General features: G+C 40.4%; 2 protein-coding genes across 3 annotated transcripts; one reads left to right on the top strand and one right to left on the bottom strand.

Annotated features, from left to right (window-relative positions):
• The first annotated feature begins 99 nt into the window (after window positions 1-99).
• dpcd (deleted in primary ciliary dyskinesia homolog (mouse)) lies at window positions 100-4,009 on the top strand. Its single transcript, XM_026360718.1, has 6 exons — window positions 100-190; window positions 648-728; window positions 832-956; window positions 1,086-1,219; window positions 1,384-1,486; window positions 2,573-4,009. Exons 1-6 carry the CDS (start codon window positions 127-129, stop codon window positions 2,675-2,677), a joined length of 612 nt encoding a protein of 203 aa, XP_026216503.1. The 5' UTR covers window positions 100-126; the 3' UTR covers window positions 2,678-4,009.
• Window positions 4,010-4,454: 445 nt separating this feature from the next.
• On the bottom strand, window positions 4,455-7,780 carry fgf8b (fibroblast growth factor 8 b). Of its 2 annotated transcripts, none has more exons than XM_026358955.1 (3): window positions 7,418-7,780; window positions 5,787-5,893; window positions 4,455-5,546 (listed from the first exon to the last, which is right to left on the bottom strand). In XM_026358955.1, exons 1-3 carry the CDS (start codon window positions 7,554-7,556, stop codon window positions 5,250-5,252), a joined length of 543 nt encoding a protein of 180 aa, XP_026214740.1. In that variant the 5' UTR covers window positions 7,557-7,780; the 3' UTR covers window positions 4,455-5,249. The 2 variants fall into 2 exon arrangements, with proteins under 2 accessions (XP_026214740.1, XP_026214741.1); XM_026358956.1 differs by having other exon boundaries at window positions 7,442-7,780.
• Between the last annotated feature and the right edge of the window lie 14,879 nt (window positions 7,781-22,659).

The following is a 22,659-nucleotide window of genomic DNA, read 5'->3' as shown; positions in this document are numbered from 1 at the left end:
GTTAAATGCATAATGTTCGATTCATTTTATAAATATTTTCTTATTTAAGTTTGTGTATTGACCTCGGTTGCTGTGGTTACAGCTTGAATCCGGAAGTCGCTCTGTTTAATAGAAACAGTCAGGAGCATGGCAGAGCAGAGCTGGATTGATATCCTAAAATTATCAAAGAAAACAGCTTTGATACACGACGGTAAGTAAAACGATGAAAGCGTGGCTGTCCTAATAAAAAGAAGTACTTTTGTGAATTGTCCGGAATTATTGTTGTATTACTTCACGTTAACAGCTGGTTATTGTTTTTAGCTATTTGGCTAATATTAGCTAGCAAGAATGTTACTAGGCAACAAGCAAGTGGCACAAACTGGCCCTGCACTAGCTAGCTAAATGCATACGTATTTTTTACGAAAATGTCCACTGAATACATTTACACTACTTACTATATTGCGACTGTGCGACTACAGCACGATTTCTGAAAAAAGATCTGTGTCCTACAACTGTGACACAGTGCTTAGGGTGTCTTTTATATAGCGTTAGCTGCTAGCACGTCTTCTCACGTTATACTAATCTCGGAAATAGTACTCTAAAGTACTCTTTAATCATCCACATTCGTATCTGTATGATAAAATGCTTTTTTTAAATTCCACCTCCAGGAAAAAGGAAAATTCACTACCTCTTTACAGATGGAAAAGAAATGGCAGAGGAGTATGACTTGAACACAGATGAACTCATTGGTAATCAACGGGTTTTGTCTTTAACGCAGCTTCATAAGATATATATTATAAATTACAATAAAGGAGATGTTTATGTGTCTTTTGAAATATTTGTACTTTTCAGTTCGAAAGTGGCGTCATAAAAGCACACTTGGAGCTCAGAGCCAATGGCAGGTCGAAGTTGGAGAGCCACTGGCAGGCCCTGTTACTTCTTTGGACTCTGATGTGATCAAGGAGAACTGCGCAAATGTAGGTTTTCAGAATTACATGTGAACCACTGCATCTTCTCATGTGCATTTTTAGCTAGCTTTGATTGTATCTGTAAATGTCATGTCACATGGATAAAAAATGGATTTGATTTTGCTTCTGTTCCAATAGCCAGTATTTATGCGGAAAGACACAAAGATCGCCTTTCAGTGGAGAATCCGCAATCTTCCCTATCCCAAAGAAGTCTTTAGTGTTTTTGTGGAACCGTCTGAGAGATGCATCATCATAAAAACCTCAAACAAAAAGTAAATATGCATGAGTGCACTGGGTTTCCCTGACCACATTTCTTCTCTTGTTACAAACCTGTTGCATGTAATCCTTACATCTTCCCTATAGATGGCACTGTTTACAACGCTATTGTGTGTAAAGCGTTATGACAAAGCATGCCATCTTTCCCATGTCTTCCTAGGTATTATAAGAAGTTCAGTATTCCTGATATGGATCGTTATCAGCTGCCATTGGACAGCTCTGCACTCAGCTTCACTCATACCAACAACACGTTAATTGTCAGCGTAAGTTCTACTCTACCGTTATATAGAGACAGACTGATGTGACTTAGACTTAGATATGTGTTGTAACACAAAATGTTCAAGTGTTGCACCCAATATGTGTCATTTGATTTATCTGAATTGCAAAAAGCATTCAACAAAAATATACATTTAGAGATACTTAGTATAGACTTGGTTTAGATACTTTTAAAACCATGTTTATGTCCACAACATTTAAACTTTATTAAACATGTTTTTTTATGCAACTCCTGAGGGCAAGATGTAGGTGCTTGTCTTAGATTTTGTATTCTAGTTCGTTTTTATATTTTTTATATATATATATATATACTGCCTGTCCAAAAAATGGTCACTGCCTGGATTTAACTAAGTAAATGGATTTGGATTTGGATATTTTGTTTTACATTGGATAATTCCTTGGATCATTTCTTAAACTACCATGTCAGAAAACACATCCTGTGGTCGTGGAAAAGATGTTAATCTGTTTCAGAAGAGTCAAATATTTGGCATCAATCAAACATCTAAGGAGATTGATAAAACTACTAAAACTGGGTTAAGAACTGTCCAGTGGAAGAAGGTCATGTGGTCTGATGAGTCCAGATTTACACTGTTGCAGAGTAATGGGAGCATCAGGGTACGAAGAGAGGTTGGTGATATGATGCACCCATCATGCCAAGTGCCTATTGTACAAGCCTGTGGGGGCAGTGCTATGATCTGGGGTTGCTGCAGTTGTTCAGGTCTAGGTTCAGCAACATTATGTGTCCAAAGAATGAGGTCAGTTGACTACCTGAATATACTGAATGACCAGGTTATTCCATCAATGAATTTTTTCTTCCCTAATGGCACAGACATATTCCAAGATGACAATGCCAGGGTTCATTGGACTCAAATTGTGTAAGACATTTTCACACATGGATTGGCCACCACATATAATATTAGAGTATGGGACTTTTTTTGGCTGGGCAGTGTATGTATGTATGTATGTATATATGTATTTATATATTTATATACATTTATAGATACTTGTGTATGTGTGTGTATACAAGCTATGGAAGAATGTTGCAGTACTTTTTTTCTCTCTCTCTTGTCCAGTACAAGAAACCAAAAGACATCCTAACCCTTGAGCAGGAGCTACAGAAGGAGCTGAAAAAACTGAAAGGGACTGGCGAAGGAGACATCAACTGCAAAACTCAGTGAAATGTCTCTGTAGGAGTGAAAGAATAATTCTGTGTTGCATTTAAAGCAGAACCTCACAGCATCATTTTCCATGTGTGAGTTTTGAGAAGAACACATTTGCTCAGTGCCTTGTCAGTGTTTAAACTGAGCTCCATTTATTGAAGTTGTTAGTTGGGAAAGTTGTTTAACAATATTTCATATAAAGACATATCGACTAAAATACAGTAGGTATGTTTTGTAGTATGTAGTATGTTTTGCGACCTCACAAACAGATTTATTAACTTTGCAACTGGAAAGTGAGAAATTATTTCTTTTTGCAATTACAAACAACTTGTAAAAAATATTTTCAGGGAAATCTAACATTACATCTAAAGACTATTTTTACTTCTTGTTACCAAACCTACTAGGCAGCAATTTTGATTGGGGTCACATAACCTACCAACCTCCTTTCACTGATGTCCTTGTAAAACACTCAAAACACACAATGCCCCATCCCTGTTCGTTCCAGGGTCACTGTTACGAGCACATCCCATTTGTGTTAACTGAATACCCTCATGTTCCTTGCATGTAGTAGGCCACCCTGAAAGCCATTACTGAAACTAGTGGTACTGTTTCCCATTACAACAGAGGCTCACTCTGACTTAACAGTCTTCAGCTAAAATTCCAAAGACACATACTGTTTTGTTTGAGAGTTTTTTTTTTTTTCAAAATTGATTTGATATTATCATCCAAGACAGACAAATATAAAGTTATTGTTTCACATCTTTGGAATTATGTGTGTTTATGACATGTACAGATCCGTACTGCAAAATTGGATCGGACATCGAAATTGTCTACTTTTTTACAAAGTTCAATTAAAACACTGTCCAGTCAGAAATACTTAGACAGTGGATAAAAAAAGAACAGTGCTGAGACAATGGCATTTAAATATAGATTGTTTCAACCTTATGATTCCTTGCATTTTTTTACCACTTGTCCAAACCCAGAGAACAAGTGCAAAAAGCAGAGACAAAACCACACGTCTCTCTTACTATTGTGCTTTGTCTTTTTCCAGTTGGAAGAACAGGAATATAACAAAACATCTTAAAAGCAGTCAGTCCTGTTGTTTTGCAGATTCTTGTGTGGGACTTGATAGAATTGTGATCTGACAAACATGCATTTATATCTATAAGATTAGTAGTGTTTGTTAGGATTTTGAAGGAATGTGGTGAAATTGTACCAAACATAAAAAAAAAGTCTCTGCTAGTGCAGATGCGTTAAATAGTCATAAAAGTCATTCATTCTGAGGTCTTAATTTTGGTAATTTGCTTTAATGCTTTACAGTCTTCAGATCTCAAGCTGCTGTCAAAACAAATTCCTGCAACAGCAGCAAACACCAACTAACAAATTGGGCATCCAGCTCATGTATTGTGAGAGCAGCCAAGTCCCTCTGTTCAGGGTCTTCTTCCTCCCCTGTCGTTTGGCCTCTGACGGTCATGCTCAACTGCTTCTGGGAAGAGGGGTTTCTTTTCTGCCTCCCTTTCATTCCCGAATGCCTCTTCCCAGCCATTCTCCCTCTTTCAGCCGATGCCACATTTTGCCTGATGCTTTTTCTGCAACCCCTCAGCTCCCTCTCTGCACCCCCACCCAACCCGTCCCTGTGTGACTGGCTTCTTTTTGATAACTGACCCCTCCTCGTGTTATTATTCGAACCCACTATTGTATAACATGCCCTTTTATATGAGGTTTCACAAAGGGCCCATTTGATCAGAGGGTTACGGTGTGCGATCGTGAGAAATGCAACTACATGGTGCTAACCTTTGTTTGGGCCAAAATGGTGGGCTGACCTCATCGCTTTTAATGCATAGCTCGGGCCATTCAGGCCCAAGTCTCACTTGCTGAGCACATTGAATTCAGTAGCCTGTCACAGATATTGCCCCTCAGTTATCTGGGTCTCCAGCTTCAAGAAGAAGAAGGGGAAAAAAAACAACTATTTTTTAGGGCAACCAACAATGTGTGCTAGCTTTCCATCACAAAACAACCAAGACCATGAAAAAAACAGCCAAGCAGCACGTGAACCGATTCTTTAGTGGTTTTAATATACACTCTACAATAAATATTTTGATCGTTTGACGTAATTTACATTTTTACAGTAAAAATATATTCATATATGTAGAAAAAAACGGTTAAAATTCTCCAAAAGGCAAGATAGCATGTCAACTGAGACTCAGATGCTGTAACCACAAGAAAATCCAGATAGCTGCCATTTCTAGCTTCATTGTACTTCACTGTACTCTCTTTCAACATTCTTTGTTGCTGAGTTGGCTAACTTCTAACCAAAGGTTTTCATTCGTGTCAGTGTAGCTGAGCTCTTCAGTCTTTTTATTATCCCCCCAAAAAAATCTTTCCTAAATTTTGTCTGAATTGGAACTAGCAGATTAGATAGTCAATGTTTACATACAATCCAGTACAAAGAATATAATAAGTTCACAAAATGAGGCACAATTGTATGGGCACTTGACTGTAAAATTTCATTTTGCTGGAAGCACTTGTTCTCTCTTGTAGTGGTTCTTCTGTGCTGGTTCATCCAGTTCTCCCTCAGTGGTTTCAGACTTCAGCGGCCCCCTGAGCGCTGGTGATGGGAATGTTTAGTCCGCTTACTGAAAGGCTGCACAGGGACAGGGAGAGGAAGAACATCAAATGGTCTCCTCTCACTCAGCAAGTGCCCCCTGGGTAGGCGCTTCATGAAGTGGGCCTCCCTCTGGTGCTGCTTGGTCTTGGAGGCCTTCCTTGGACGGCCCTTGCGTGTGAATGCCATGTACCAGCCCTCGTACTTAGCGTTCTGGAGTGCAGTGTAGTTGTTTTCCAGAACAATCTCTGTGAAGATGCAGTCTTTGCCTCGTCCTTTCCGCTGGGAAAATGCAAGGAGGGAGATGTTAAGGTAGTTTGGACAGTTTCCAAGAAGAAAAGAACATCATCTTTATTTCCAGACAGTCTAAAACCCTAAGATGGTCTCTAAGATAAATTTAAAATTTTTTATCAATTTGTTGCCATAAGTTGCAAATCTGGAGAAAACATTTCCAAGAAACAGACAAACTTCAAGATGTTACTGTAGTCTTACACCGTCCCAAAACTATGAATTCCAGATTACCTTGCCGATTAGCTTCCCCCTCTTGTTCATACATATGTAGTATCCTGTCTTCACCCCTTTAATACGAACACGACTTCCAAAAGAGTCCGTCTCCACCTCCAGTTTCGCTGCATAGACAAGACAAATCAGAAATAATGAGATGACGCAGCTCTGCTACGGTGTAGCCATCAGATTGTGACTTTGAAGTATATGAGACAAATGAGCTTATTTACTCTGAATGTATTCTTTATGTACAGTAGACACTATAATAAAGAAATTACATTATGTCATTATTGAATGGCAATTTTTTTTTTTCAAAACAATTAAGCCCAGTGAACCGAAGTCACAAAGAAGAAACGTATTCTCTCTTAACCCTTTTTGTGATCCAGCAGCCAGTTTTAACTTTAGTTCCAAAATATGAGGAGATGATAGTGATTTTGCACGGTGTTAGCGCTGTTGATAAAAGCGTGTATAAATGCTGTGCTGTGATGCAGTTCAGACAGGGGATAAAGGAGAGTGAGAATACTGCGGTCAGGGACACAGCCACAAGCACAGAGAGGTGGTCAGATTTGGGCCAGTTACAAGACTGACACTCACTTAGGATGTGAAGCCAGTGTGTGCGTGACTGACTGTGTGTGTGTGTGTGTGTGTGTGTGTAGGCAGAGAAATTTAGAAGACAAAAGAGTACACACAGGAGAGGAAAAGGTATAAAGTGAAGATGCTGACTTCACCGCTCCTTATAAATTGAGTCATACATTGAGTTGTAAAGCAATGAAAATTCCTCATAAAACCAGGCTCCAAAAAAGCAAAGCAGCAGGCACGGAGAAGGGGAGAAGTGGGATGGATGGTGGTGGCTGTGGTGGAAAGATGGCTAGACACACCAAAATCCTTTGGTGACAGGAACTCTGCACGCTTTCAGTTTAAGACAGTTTTTTCCTGCCAGAAGTAGAAAAATAAAATATAAAAAAAGCCCCAGCTGAAGACCATCATAACAGGTGTCAAGGACTTTCTAGACCACCAACACAGCAAAGAAATAAATTATCTTCATAAGGCCATAAAAGAAGCAACATTAATGTCACTAACGATGTTTACAGTTTGCTACTGCTGTTTCTCCTGGCTCAACTCTTTTCCTACCGGCTGCCAAAGACACGACTCCATTTACGCAGCGTTTCAGCAGCGCACCGCGCACCATTACATTTAAACAATTCCCGTGTTTGTAAGGTGAACGTGTTTCGTATTTTACTGTTTCCCTGAGGTTTGAGAGTCTTGAAATGTAAGAAGTGATGGCCTTTAGCTGTCATCGCCCCTTGATGGATCGGCCCATAACAAACAGGCATTCAATAGGTAACGATGCTTCACGGTTTCAGAGACAATAAAAAGCGCTTGCCCTGAGCGGATAAACATATGTGGACATTTATTCCATTATCTGCTTATCATATAGGATATTCGACTATTTATTTAAATATGTACTTTAAGTTATTTACAGTTAATCCACCCTACAGCAAAGCTTCGACCAATTCTCGCGATAGTTCGCGTTTTCTTCGGTCGTAAATGGACTTAATTGCGCTCGTGCTCCCACATACGTACAGTGCAGTGGTTACATCAACCCTTAATTATGGCTTCTGTAATAACACCAAACTGCTGCACTTTACTTTTCATGTCATGCCTCCTCTCACCGTGTACCGCTCCGTCGTCTCCGTTGGCGTTGACCCTCTTGTTGGCCAGGACCTGGACGTGCTTGCCGCTGGTGCGGCTGTACAGCTGGTAGGTTCGGGTCAACCTGCGGCTCATCCGGTCCGACACCCGGCTCTGCTCGGTAACATGGTGCTTGAAGTTAGGAGGAGACTGCACAGAGCTCTGTCGGACAATATAGGAAACACGTGTTAAAAGAAAATGCGTAATTGCTTTTTAACGTGGCGGACTCAGGTAAGCCTGAAAATATTAGTGTCAACTGTGAGAAGACCAAATCACTATGTGTCAGTCAGAGAGCCGCGACGAAAGGCCGTGACGGCCCACAGCGCATTAGTGAGTCGTCGCATTTAAATTACGTGTCCTGCGTCTTATTTATTAAAAATGATAAGACCTGTGTTTTCAAGACGCTTTCACGGTCCCTCGGGATTGTCATTTCTCTCTGAAAAGTCTGTTTCCTGGTGATTTTTGACTTCTTTTTCTATTTCAGCCTTTCTCTCTTCACATGTGTTTTAACAATTACTTTTTTTTTTTTTTTAGGCTGGACCATACCTCTTTTCAAGATGTTTGAATTGTTGCCAATTGCCATAGCACTCATAATAAAATGTTTTCATTGTTATTGCAGCGCATTGCAGATGTAGAGACGGTGGACGAGAAGCCGCTGAGCGCGGTGTCTGGATACCTGGGAACGTTTACTTCGATAATTACCAAACCTTATTGAACTTTAGTGCTTTTTATTGAAGTGGAAATGGGAGTTACCTGTGCGTAAAAGCAAAGCGCCGTGAACTGAAGTAACCTGAAGAAGAAAATGAAAGGTATAAGTTATTGCCTGAATTTAGAAAGTTACTTATAAGCAGTAATATTATGTGGACGGCTCTCTACTTACAGATAACCTAACCTCGATGTTCTCAGCCTCATCTTGTAATAGTTCAAATATTGCTTCATGAATACTCCACTGATTTGGTGCTCGAAGATCTCGGAAATAAAGTTGCTCCTGATGGGGATTTCAGCTGACTTTTACTCCCCTCTCGTTGCGCATAGAAGGTGACAGCCGTTACAATTAAGAGATCCAAGAGCGACAAGCTGATCCAAGATCCAATCTCCCCTCTACCCATACGTGAGAAAGTCCAGAAGAAAGTTCAGAAGGCAACCAATCCGGACTGAAAATGTCGCTGCCAGTGAGCCACATCCATCAAATCGTCTTCACGTCAATCACTTCCCCGGTTCAAGTAGAAATAAATCCTCTTTGACTAAATGAGACTTTGTGCTTTTGGCTTTACGCACGGATCTTTACGCACCGTAGGAAAAATGCGCACGAAGAATTTCCTAAAAAAAAAAAAAACAAAAACAAACAAACAAACAAAAAAGGAAGAAAGAAAGAAAGAAAAGACTAATTCAGTTTAGTCAGACCAATGATGCCACACGTGTCTTTCTATAAGACACTCAGATAGTAAAACTCCACAGCGTCAACCTTCTCCCATTTCTTGTGGTTGCCTCCAGTCCACATACAGCATCTGTCTCCCCCTACATTTAAACACTTTAACTTGCGGGAAAGTCAATATCCTCGGCGAGAGCAGGCGGAGCGTTCAGGCTGGGGCCAATTTGAAACTGAATACTTGTTAAAACACTTACCCTGCACCTCTTTGCTTACAGATCCATATACACAACATCACCCTTTAAGAAAAACAATAAAAAGGCTTATGATGAACTTTTCTATTGGTTAGTATTCAAGAAATAAGTCACATTTTGTGTACTTTCATATGCATTAATCTAATTCAGCATATTATTAGATCTTCATCAATGCAGAATCACAGTGCACTTTCTATAAGCTGAAATATCCACATGGAAAAAGTCCCTGGCATGTACTTAAGAGAATCTACAGTTACATTAACTTATTCCCTGACTGCAGGTTAGAGGTTGTTTGCTGGTCTCTGAGGACAGACCTTGATGTGCTTTTTCATCCTACATATGTAAGTAATATGTATTCCATGTGAACGCATGACACAGTATGTTTTTCACATAACATCGAAAGCCTTTGGCTGGATACAAATACTCTCTTGCTCACAATCACTCTTCCGTAAGTTTTCACAATCCTGGTTCGATTTTTAAGAGTGTGTGTCCCGGGCCTGGAGTGCTACTTTCACTCCAGTGTGGTTTCACGCACTACATCATGAAATTATATTGTGATTATTTTAAGCTATGGGATTTCTTTCAAGAGAGAAAGCGTGGTACTCAATCATTAGATAGAGGGAAGAATGGGGATTGGTGGACCAGGGGACGCTTTGAACACTACTGTACCTGTCAGAAACTAATTCTAAATGTGATCAACTTCATTTAATACTAACCCATGAAGAAAATATATGGAAATACATATTTTGAAGAAACTTTTATTCCTTTTTTTATTACAGTGCCTTCACAGTGAGTAATTTAATAGTAATTACATTTAAAATAATGGTTGTTTAACTGTAATCTAGATTACAAGTACTCCAAAAGGGAGAAACGACTCCCATTGAAAGGTAGAAGCTGAACACACAAACTTGTTTAAAAGCACTAGGCACTGCTTTCTAAATCTTTCATGTATGCCTGAATGACACCACAAGTGTAACAGATTTTTGGGAGACATCAGTGCCTCGATACCCACACTTTAAATCAAACAGAGGTGCTAATCCTCAGTGTAGGTTTACGAACTCCCAACCTGAAAATCTGATCACCGTCTTAATGAGCCAAAACCAATGTTTGGACTTCGACTCTTTACCTGTGAGGCTCGGTAAATGTAGGCCCGGGCCTGTGTTATCTGTGTGAGCAGTTTGGGAAACCTTTGCACCCTTCATACAAAACAGCTGCACAAGAGTGAAATATAATTTATATATAATTATGTGAATTTGGTCAATGTCTTAGCTGTAAATCAGTCACTTTAGCCAATGCAGGGATTTAGATGGTGAAAATAGTCCTGCCTTATTAGTTCCAGTGGGACTTTACAACAAGTGATTTTGCCACCTGGAACGATTCAGCACTTTGTTCTTTCATATTTTGGCCCCAGTGAAGAAATGATTGCACATCTTAATATGAAATCCAAACGCATACTAATTAAAGAGATTGGGTTTTATGAAGACCGTGACTTGTCAAAAGTGACTGTGTGAACCTTCAGATTACTACAGTTCAGTCACGAGCGAAAGATTTAAAGAAAAAGGAGTGTTCTGGACGTCGGGTGTCTGTATATTTAAAATTTAATATAGCAGTCTACTGCACATAACCATAACTCAGACTAAGGTTTGAGAGGTAAATAGGTTGTAGAGAAGAAACCTTTTTATTTTTACACTCTCAGGTCCCATTGCATACTGTAAATTATGTTAGATTGAAGTTTATGTGATACCACTCACTAGTGTTGAAATCTTAAGTATTCATTTTTGTCGTCTACCTAAGTTGGCAGAAGACTGAAATGTTTTCAATCAAAATATGCAGTTAAAGGAACCATACCTACCCTCTAAAATGTTGACGCTCCTCTTTTTAATTGATAAACAGAAATATTGCAAAATGCCTTTTGTCATCCCTAAGATGTTTGTCACGTTGCATCCTTGTCCACCCTTGTCGTGGCCTTGGGTCAGGTCAGCCAAGACCAGACAATGGCTAAAGTCCTGCGCCTTGATTTCAAGGAACTCTAGTTCTAGTTCTTCTCACATTTTAGTTGAGGAAGTTGAGGTGAATTCAGTAATTGCAGATAAGACGTTGAAGAAAAATTGCACTTTAATCAGCACCCATAGTCTCATCAGCACCACCAGTTAAATCATAATACACCATTTTAAGGATTAGTTTTATTTATAATTAGAAAAGCAATACGTTATGTTAACCAGGCTGGTGCTCAGTTCAGTTCAGTATTTGTGCTAAGCTAAACTATATGCTAACTAGGTTTAGACTGAAGAAGAAACAAATATAGGAGTGGTTTCAATATTCTCATCTAAATCTTAGCAAAAAAAGAAAAATAGTGTATTTCCCAAAATGTTGAACTGTTCCTTTATATATAGCATTTAGACCTTCTTGCTTACAGCTGTCCCACAGTTTTTAAAAAGCAGACTGAGAGCATTTGGGTCAGTGCGGTACAGTCAATACATCTCTGTGACTTTGCTACAGTCTACAAAAGCCTCTTGCAATTTAGAAACGATTCCATCTCTGCAAATGTAAATGGCATTGGTTAAGGTGACCTGTCAGACAGGTTTGGCTAAAATTATCCAGACGGTACTTGAAAGGTTCCTTCTGAAACATGATCAAAAGCTATCACTTTTTATTCGCCTTTTTTACATACCTAACTGTCTGCTGCCTCACTCCTGAGATTCTCTAGTGACCAGCTTTTCTGGACTCCTAATGAGTTTGAGAAGGTTTGACCCAGGTCCAAGTTTTGCCCCAGGTTCCCACTCTTGCTTTTTTTCTTAGTCCCCCAATGCTGCTTTTCTCATTTGGATCACAGTTTGCTAATATAAAGCCTCAGTATCAGTGTGAGGTACAAAAACAGCAATCGCTGGACACTGTGAAAAACAAATAAAATAACAGAGAGGAACTTTCTGGCAAACATGCACATTGGTTATTCTTAGAAGAGGAGTGACTGAATGTCTGAAAAGGCCCCAGAGCAGACTACCATTCAGTGAGAGGTATTATTCCCTCTAGCTAATGTGAGACATAAAAATACACAGTCTTGCATAAGGCAGAGCCAATGGAAAGGTAGACACCATAGAGGAGGAGGAAAAAATAGAGCCAGAGTGGACGACGGATAAAGTATGAGCGAGTGTGTGTGTGTGTGTGTGTGTGTGTGTGTGTGTGTGTGTGTGTGTGTGTGTGTGTGTGTGTGTGTGTGTGTGTGTGTGTGTGTGTGTGTGAGTGTGTGTGTGGAAAGAAAACGTGGGATTCTCAGTGTCATCTGGTAGCGGTGTCGCTCACCGCCCAAACCTCAGTGGTTTTTTAGAAGAAAAACTCTTCAGCCACCTGTTGTAATTATGGACTGCTGCTTTGTTGCAACAACCTGAACCACATAATGTGCGTGTATCACATCACCACACCAGCAACTTACCTTGAACTGACGGGAGAGAGTGCTCGCTCATCTAAAACATCACTCAACGTAGTACAATTTGATCTTGGTGCATTTGAAGGAAGACATGGATTATTAATTGCATACATTGTACAGATGAAATGAAAACACTTAGATTCACTGACTCAGTTTTTTTGTTTGTTTGTCATTTTAGCTAAAATATTGGTTGTGTCCATATTGAACCCACACGTACCTTCATATGTGTCACTGTACTACATTGCCACTAAATTCCAAATGTTATATCCTCTAATATCATTATTACATATATTAAAGTACATGAAATAGTATTATTACTTATTATAATTATTATAACTATTTGTCCATTTTTGTAAGATAAGACCGGGGCACAGCATTACCTAATAATGCAGGACCCACCATAGTTGGTATTGTATTTTACTGGGGCTAAACCCTAAACAATGCATTAATCAGATTATTAAAACCAGTTGACTTTACCGTCTCAGAACATTTGTGGTACGGACGTTTGCCTACTTTGTAAATTACCTTTGCTTACTGACGTAACACATGGTTGCTCTGACATTTAGTCATTTGTTTTTCTCCAAAGCTACTGACAAGTGGGGAAGACACCCAGACACCGGGAGCAACGTTGAAGTTCACTTACTCTTTATTAATGAATTTCATTTTTAATAGTATATGAATGTTGTTACTCTTTATTAATAAGTTACTAACATTCATATCTGCAACATTTATATAGCACACTCATTTGGTTATTACTTCTTTTAATGTCTTTATTAATTATTCAACAAACACATTGTTTGTTTGTTTTTTTTAACAATATGGGGGGTGTTAGTAATAGATTACATTACTAAACAATCAAATACATGAGTTTTAACATATAAACACTTAAACTGTGACTTTCTGGTTTTTCTCTGAATGTGTTATGCAGACATGTTCTAGACTCTGTGAGTTTAAATATCATTTAGAGCTGCCTGTGATGTGTTTCCGTCCCATAAGTATCCTATTTGTTTTTACTCAGATGATGAGAGACAAGAAGACGTTCAAAGAAAACAGACAATAGCTGAGTTGGTGCCTCCGTGACTTCCCCTCCTGGTCTGGGCTTTTCTTTATTACAGTTGTTCTCAAGTCTTATTTTTGATCTGCTGTCATCTTAGACATGAATTTGAACTCATGGAAAGACAAAGAGAGGGAGGATGAGAGGTCTGGTGCTGTACCATTTTAATGAGGTGCTCAGTGTGGGGGGTGGGGGCTTTGTCTGTCTACCTTTCAGTTTCTCTATGCAGCTCTGTCACACGCTGATGATTTGGTGAGTGTGAGTGTGTGGGTGTGTATGTGGTGGTGTCACTATGCCAGGCCTTGAGAAAATTGTTACAGTGAGAAAATTTGGAAAATCAAGTCAAAGTTCTCACCACCGCATGACGTTTGAAGCACTTAGCAGCGTTTGAGCAGAGCTGAGCGCTTCGACTTTGTAACTGTATGAAATGACTGTCTGGGAATGACCCCAGTGTGTAGAAGTGATTAACGGGACCCAATTTTGCCATAACCCAAATGTGTTTGCATAACGACTTTGAGTGGTGTTCCTAATGGTATTAAATAAAACTCTCTGCTGAAGCCTTTAACAACTGTTCAGCACTGCATTTCTGTTTTGCTATTTCTTTTGGCAGGCTCGGTTCTGAGCATCTCGACAACAATTTTATCATTAAGTGAGTCTTAAATTATTCATTTTGCTCATGTCGGAACAGATGACAATGCAAAGGGCCCCACAGTGACGTCCCCATCAATTCACTGTGAGGACAAGTATGTGTGTGTGTGTGTGTGGCATGAAGTGCTGGCGGTGAAGTAGAAAGCTGCAGAGTTGTCGTTGGCACAGTCAAAGCAGTGTTCCCTCTCAGCAACTTGGATGTTTCCCCCGTTCTTCAACCCACAACCCCCCACCCCGAATGGAGCGTGATTTACTGTCTTGTAAACACATAGGAAGTAGCATTGAAAACGGTTTAACAAAGTCAATAAAAGCAGACATCATTCCTGGTATCAGGGGGTGGTGGTGAAGGGGGGGGGGATGGGGGGGTCTGTTGCGGCTCAGCTCAGGTATCCTCCCTTCCTTCTCTCGTTTCCTTCTCGCACTTCCATCACTCAATCTCTGTCTTCTCTCCTTGTCTGTCATCTGTGTCCTCAGTTCTGTCTCTCCCGCTCCTTTAGGTTTCTCCTTATGCCTGTTTTCATATCATCATTTTTCCCTCCTCTCCCCCCTCTTACTCCCTCTTTCTGCCTTTTTTTTTTTTTTTTCATTTCATGCATTGGGCAGTGGACAGCCAGAGAAATGGCTTTACCAGACCTACCTGCAGGGTTGCTTATGAGGCGGCTCTTTCATCTGGGCTCTGGAGAAAGAAGCCCCCGGCCCCGAAACAGCTGTGCAGACCTGGGAGTGAGAGGACCATGAAAAAAGTAGAGAAGAAAGCAAGAAAATTCAATGGTCCTCTGGGAATCAAACCTCCCCATGCACCTTCTTGCTCTTTTTTCTCCTTCTCTCTTTCTCTCTACATTTCTTCTCCTCTTTTTTGTGTCTCTCCGCTGCTCCCTCCTCCATCCTGTTTTTGAGTGATACCATTTCGATTCTCACTCTTGTTTGTTACATATTTTCGCAAAGTTTATTTGCTCTCTCACAACTTTTCGCTCTCACAGCTGAAACAAGCCAGGTTTGGATGAACATCTCCTTCTGTCACAGACTCCACACGCTTCCTTTCACCACTAAATCACCTAATTGTGTGGAAACAAATTGAGACACAGGACGAAATCTTGGCCATCAGTGAAGGTCAGAGATGGACTGAAAGAAAGAAGGCCAGGAGCACAGCTCAGCTGTGAGAAATGTGATAGAGGAAATTTAACATGTATAGTTAGAGATGTTTCAATGCTTTTTTATACTGATGATTGTTTATTTTGCTTTATGCTTAAAGTGTGAAGGTTGTGAACGATTCCAAAATCGAGGCCAATGTTTCTGCCTATAAATGTGATGGTGATCATTTGATTTGTAAATAATTAAATAGTTAATAGCAGTAAACCTCACATTTGAGCTGCCATGTGCGCTTAATTAATGGAAATTAATGGATGATGTCAAGTTAATACGTGATAAAAAAAATAGGTATAAAGGCAAACACCTAAAACATGAGCTGAAATGGGCTAAAGCTGTTGGCCTGGACACTGGTAGTAGCTGTTGTTTGGTGTGCGTGCCTCTTCTGACCTTCCTCCCCCACAAAACATGCTGAACTGCTATGTTAGTTCCCAGTCTGAGCAATTATAAAAACAAAAATAGATATGAATGGATAGAAATGGATTTTATCATGCATATTATAGGTGGCATCAAAATGAATAAACACATTTCTAATCTCTGCAGCCTCCGCTTCTGAAAAACAAGAAAGAGGAGTTGGAGTTTTGGAGCTGGACGTAATGTCCCTCATGCATCATCATCATCATCAGTCCCCTCTGTGGTGAGATCACCGTCCTGGTTTTAAAATTCCTCACACTCCTCCAAGAGGTGGGATATAATAAAAAAATGAGCAATTGGTGAGAATCTGTACCATCCCCATGGGTGCTGCTCAAATAGCTTCTCTGGTTTATAACTTCTCGGTTTTAGGTTTTCTCATCCGATTGCCGCACCTCCGTACACGCCAGCCACGCCGTGCACTGCATGCAGCCCATTAGTTGATATATTTGTGTTGGATAGAGTAATGTTTTCTGGGATGTATCAGTTTAGTGATGTGGAGTCGTGATTACTCTAAATTAACATAAGTGTGCAGTTACAGCAGTTTTGAGTTGTGGGATGTGCACCTTTAGCAGTGGGAGGTGGGGGGGAGACACTCAATTTTGTGTAATTGACTTTCCTTGGTGCGCTGAACCTTGTAGCTAACAAGTGCCATATGTGGTTTTTGTGGTTGCATTGCTGATAGACTTTTATTCCTATTACTATCATATGTGAGTCATTTGCCTTCCCCTGCTTGCACAGTATGATCTGTTATCGACAGGTTACCTGCAGAACGAACATATATGGGTTCAGCTTCCTTGGTTGACACAGATTAGCCTAGGTAGCAGAAAAACAACAGTCGTTTCCTTTGAATGAATATGTTATGTTATAAAAGTCTGAATATTAATATTTACCTGCTGCATGATATTCATGTAAAATAGACCACAAACCACAGAAACACTCGGATGCTCCCATTCTGTCATGTCAAAACATCAATAGAATTTAAAATACCAAGAATCAGATCATACATTTTTCCATTCCCCTATTGTCGAGTGTTTCAAAAGTCACTTAACAGACAGGACTTTAATAGTATCGTAACACTTATGGATCAGTAGTTAAGTATTCCAGCAGCACTGTTTCCCCCCCAAAAGTTGAAAGCCAACTTTGGAAGATGTAAAAAAGTGACCTTTGAATCACCTGGCCCTTCTTTCTCTTCTCTCTCTCTCCCTCCCTCCCTCCCTCCTACTTCCCTAACTCCCTCCCCTAGAGGAACTATACAGAAAGCTAGACTGCAAATTGTGAAACAACAGGGAATATGAAGGGATGAGAAATATGGGTTAAGATGAAGGGCTCAGTACGGCAGGTAACAGAGTGAGAAAGCAGAGAAGGAAGGTCCACTTTAAGGCACAGAGGAAAAAAGTAAAGATACTGAATGGGGCCGGTGTTGAGTGCTGTTGTGTTTGTTTAGTCCCCTTCAAAGGAACGCTTAATTATTTTACCATGCTGTGTCTGCAGAGACTGCAGGATTCATGGGCTGCTATCAGCCCCTATCTCTTGCAACTGAGGGCTTAACCCTTCGTCTCCCACTCTTCAAATGTTCACATCCAAGACGATATCAGGCCGGCAGGGTCAGATGATTATCACTAATAACAACAATGATCTTGAAGTAAAACTAAAAGGTAAATAGAACATTTTCTCACCTCAGTATGTTTTTCATTTCTTGTTGTTGATAACAAATTCTGTCCTGCCACACTGAGAGCCAAATGATGACTGTGCACACTTTTCCTGTCTCAAACATCAACACAAATATGAATCACTGTCTTAGGCTGGATGGATACTCGGTGCCTGCAGAATAGTTTGCTTTTCACCAGTTGGTGCAACAACTGGAAGGTTTTGTAACATCCCAATCCAACTGTAGCCATTCACATACAGCCGCTGTGGATGTTAAAGGAATAGTTTGACTTTATTTTTTTAAATATTCGCTTTCTTTTGCTTAGAGTTAGATGAGAACAGCATTACGACGCTTGAGTCTGTCTCATAAACATAAACCTACCTACTATCAAGGTTAATCATTTTAGCTTAACATGACCAGTGGCATGAAGGACGAGTAAACCTGGCTCTGTCTAAAGGTAAAAAACTAATGCAAACACAAATAGACAAATAATAAAATCAACACATTTTACAGCTTCGAAGATGTTTTGTGCTGCTGCAACGGCGCCAATCCCCCACACTTCAGTGGAGCCACACTCTTGCAGTGCAGCAGGTATTAGACTTAAATCACACACACGTTTAAATCTGCAATCGATAGACTTTGCTTCTGCTAAACTTAACAGTCCCAGCGCGCGGCCAACTGTCCTGCTAGCCAGCCTAGTTGCAGCATCGCTCTCATTACTTTGTTGAATCGCTGGACGGATTGGGGCTCTATAAATGTGTCGAGTCCAATAACCCGTTTAAAGTCCTGACACATAGTTGAGAAACCAGATTTTACATTATTTGAAGTTCTTTTTAATTTTAAAGATGCGGTAAAGGCTTACATTTACTAGATATTTGACACATTCATAACACATCTATGAACCATTTAACATCTGTAATACATACCCTTCAATACATCTGTACTAGTTCAGATAGGGCTTTACTGCAGCTGTTCTGAACATGGCCTAAGTGTGTATGCATTAGCCCCTCTTCACAGACCAAACAGACTGAAGCTTGGTTGTCAGGTGATGAGATGTTCTGGTGAATGAAACCATGTAACAGCTTCATAGATGCTGTCATGGTTAAAACAAACAGCATCCATGCAGCTCCTTTCACTACGTTTTTACAGCTGCAGTATCATGTAAAATGCACTTTAGTACATTAAAAACCTAGTGACTCTTTCAAATAAACTGAATAACAGGAACAGTGTCCGAGATCTTGTTCACTCAGTCCTGGCAAGCAGACAGCAGATCACTTTACATCAAATGGGAATGCCACTCAGTTTAGGAATTTATATGCATTATTACTATGGTCTAGACAGTCTAGGAGAGATGTAAAATTGAACCTGCTCCATGAAACAAATTAACTATGCAAGAGGGTGTCTACAAAGGAAAAAAAGCTTATTTTAAAAGGGAAATCATATTTTCTTAATAACATTAAATAGAGATAATCAACTAATTCCAGTTTAGTATCACATGTCTCTGAAGTTTAGTTCAATAAGAATCAATATAATAATAAGATTCACCAGAGCTTTTATTTAACGTATTGTTTTTTTTACCTGTCTTTGCAGTGGATATCATTTAAACAACTTCTCCCTCCCGGCAGATTTTTTTTCTTCTTTACTAAAAAATAATATTTTAAGAGTCCTAACTCGATTAAATGGCTTGTAAGATTTCCTGCGGGGTGACAGCACCCGGGGTCATTTTTCTGGGAATGCCATTACTCTGCTTCATACATGTAACTACTAATAGTACAGAGTAAAGCTCGCCGGGGTATAAAAAAGAAAGAAATACTCTGAGGACTCGCAAAGTCACTCCTTCATCTGCTGAACTGTTTCACAGTTTATTTCTCAGTCTCAGCTTTTAGGCTCTGAGCTGTGGTTTATTTGTCATTGAACGGCCTTAGAAACCTTTAGTTATTAGCTCTTAATGTTCTTCTAACTGTTTATAAAGTTATGTCTATCTATCTATCTGTCTATCTATCTATCTATCTGTCTATCTATCTGTCTATCTATCTATCTATCTATCTATCTATCTATCTATCTATCTATCTATCTATCTATCTATCTATCTATCTATCTATCTGTCTATCTATCTGTCTATCTATCTATCTATCTGTCTATCTATCTGTCTATCTATCTATCTATCTATCTATCTATCTATCTATCTATCTATCTATCTGTCTATCTATCTATCTGTTCTGTTATGGTACCACTATGCAGTGATCCACCTGGCATTCAAACCTGCAGCTCTCCCGGACTAAACCCAACAGTTGCATCATGAAGACAGAGCCTCCTGTCTCCCTGTTTCACCTCCATGTTTCCTTCTCTTCTTCACTTTGTCTCTTTCTGACTTTTCCATCTCTGATCTCATTTTCTGTCCTCTGTGTTTCCCCCTCTCAGCTTGCGCTGCTCTCAATGCAGCCTCTGTACCTTCCTCTCTGCCTGTCTGTCTCTCTCACATTTATCTGTCTCTCACTCCCTGCTGTTACACCCCCCCCCCCCCCCCCCCCCAACACCCTCCTCTTCTCCCCTGTTTCCCTCTTTCCTCTGTAGTCTGAAGCCTGTGGAACCAATTAGAGCTTGTAAGCGGGGACCTTTTGCCCCTGTCGTGTGGTCGGTTTAACCTGCCGTTCCAAAAGGACCTCTCCTCATAGCGCGACCACCACCACCTTACCTACCTCAGTGGGTGGGTTTGGGAAGGTGGACCACCAGGCCTTCTTTGAACCCGTGTCCCCTGTTAAACTGCAAAATGTCGGGAGAGAAGAGAGAAGATGGGACCTAATGGAAGATAGGATTTTTGAAACGTCAGTAACTTGACACTGTGAAATAATCTGTGAACCTTTCATTAAATTCGCCCCTGTCTGGTTCTCCACCTTGATCTTTTGTAGATGAATATATAGCAGGGCTGTTTAGGGGTAAACAAACTCCTCTTTTAGCACCAGCCCTTCTCCTTTCACCCTCTTTTCACCCTCACCCCAACTGCCTGGAATGCTTTTAACAATTTAACCGTCGGACGCAACATGGGACGCTGGGAGACTGTCGCATTCCAAAGGGGAGCATTTTTTAGTCGCTCTTCACGTGTCAATCAGCGACACTATCTCCTTGTCACCCCTTCGACCCCCCTCCTCTAAGACACACAAACACCAACACTGCGAGCCTGCGGCCTGGTTTGCTGCGTCTCAGTTTAAGGACACAGTCGTCGATGTGTTCAGCACCTAAGAATGCAGGCCGTATGGCGGCTGTAGGATACACAAACACAGTTTTCTCAGACTTCACACAAAGGGGTCTTCCACCTCCAACATCTGTGATGTGGGTCACTGAGAAGCACCTCTGATATTCTGTAGCAGGTCTCTTTTAACAAGTAGCTCATGAAAAAGAAAAAGAAAAGAAAAGAAGCGAAAAACAGGAAGCATCAGTTTCCAGACTCATAACTAATCTCTAATGCTTGATTTGTTTCCACATTTGATGATTTCTTGCAGGTTGTGATCAAGAGTTTTTACTTTTTTTTAGCACTTTCATCAACATAAACTGTATCAAACACCAGAAAATCAAAATGTAATATAGTCCATCACTATTCATCTAAATGATATTTTCCCACTTGGGTCAGAAAGGGCACACATAACACAGGACAGCTTTCAGCACCTCCCCTCCCCTCTCCTGCCAACACACCCACCCACCCACCCACACACACACACACACACACACACACACACACACACACACACACACATTCCCTTTACAGTTGGGACAACAGTCCTGGTGAAATTCTTTGGCACATTATCAGTGCGTTGAAAGCACCTGACTGGTATGTGACAGTGGCAGCTAGTGACAGTTCTCCCTTAAAGCTGGGGGGGGGGGGGGGCGGGATGGAGGGTAAAGGGTTGATCTATTTGATATGAGTCCTGCCGGACACTTGACAGAAGCTGTCAGTGAGCTGAGGGGAGGGTGGTGCTTATCGATCAAACACCCTTCCTATCTGCCACGCTGACCTTCATGTCCTGAGGGGTGGGTGTTTGAGTGGGTAGATTGTAATGGGAGACAGGGCGATATCACAGTTTATGTCCACTGAAAATAATAATTATAATAAGCATTACACTATTCAATTGACATATATTTGAGTTCTGGTTAGATGACAGTTAAAAGTCTGATCAGTGCGTTGTGGATTAAGATTGCCACAGGGGACTATATACTCCAACTATCCCTGCACTTGCAGCTTCATATTGACTGAACACACCTAATCCAGGTCATTAGCAGTTTGTAGGGCAGAGACATTTGGAGAACAAGCAGGACAGTGGCTGTTGAGAACCCGGCTTAGCCACCCCTTCATTGGCTGTTTGAACTAACGCCATACTGACAGTGTAGCTTTTAAAAAGGGTAATGGGAAATAAAAAGGGGCTTTTGTAAGTTTCCTCCATTGAAACCCCTGACATTACAAAACAACTTATAAGAAAACACTCTGCTAGTTACCCAGTCAGTTAACATCCAAACTGTCCCTTAATCGAGTCTCTGATTTAAAAAGGCCACCTGGTCATTAGATAGCCCTTTTACAATTATCTCATCACAGCTGAAGACATGTATTTTTTTTATGGAGTGACCCCATACTACAAGAATAAGTGATCAATTATAGCAGTTCTTTCAGCACTAATGCCCACAACCTGAGATGAGAACTGAATTTAGAGACATTTGCACGACTGACTTTGTCTTAATCTGAAAACAGCTCTGTGAAAATATTCCTATTGTTGACGTCAGCTAAGTTCATCTGCAGCAACGCAACATGCTGAGCTGATATTGCGTTTGATTTATGATGAGGTGACCGAGTGGTTAAGGTGATGGACTGCTAATCCACTGTGCTTTACATGCGTGGGTTTGAATCCCATCCTCACAGCTAATCTTTAGGGGTCAAAGTCGACCAGTCAGGTTGGATAGTTACCTAAAAAAACCCTTTTTAATTCCTTGCATCTTTTGTCCCCCGGTCAAGACACTAAACCCCAAACCCCTGGTTTCTTAAGAAGGATACCAGAAGAGCTTCCCCAAGGGCATTAATAAATTACTACTAATTGTTTAGCGTTATTTAAAAAGTTACTGCCGTTGTCATATAAATGTACTGTAGTAGCTTTGAAAAACTACACAATCCTCTGCTAAAAACTAGGATAACATAATGACGTGATTTCCTGACCTGCAGGCTATTGTTCTGTACTGTACTATTCACACTGCACATGAA

The sequence above is a fragment of the Anabas testudineus genome, chromosome 1 (genome assembly GCF_900324465.2).
Source record: "Anabas testudineus chromosome 1, fAnaTes1.2, whole genome shotgun sequence".
NCBI classification, from domain to species: Eukaryota; Metazoa; Chordata; class Actinopteri; order Anabantiformes; family Anabantidae; genus Anabas; species Anabas testudineus.
This window is presented reverse-complemented; position numbering and strand designations above follow the sequence as displayed.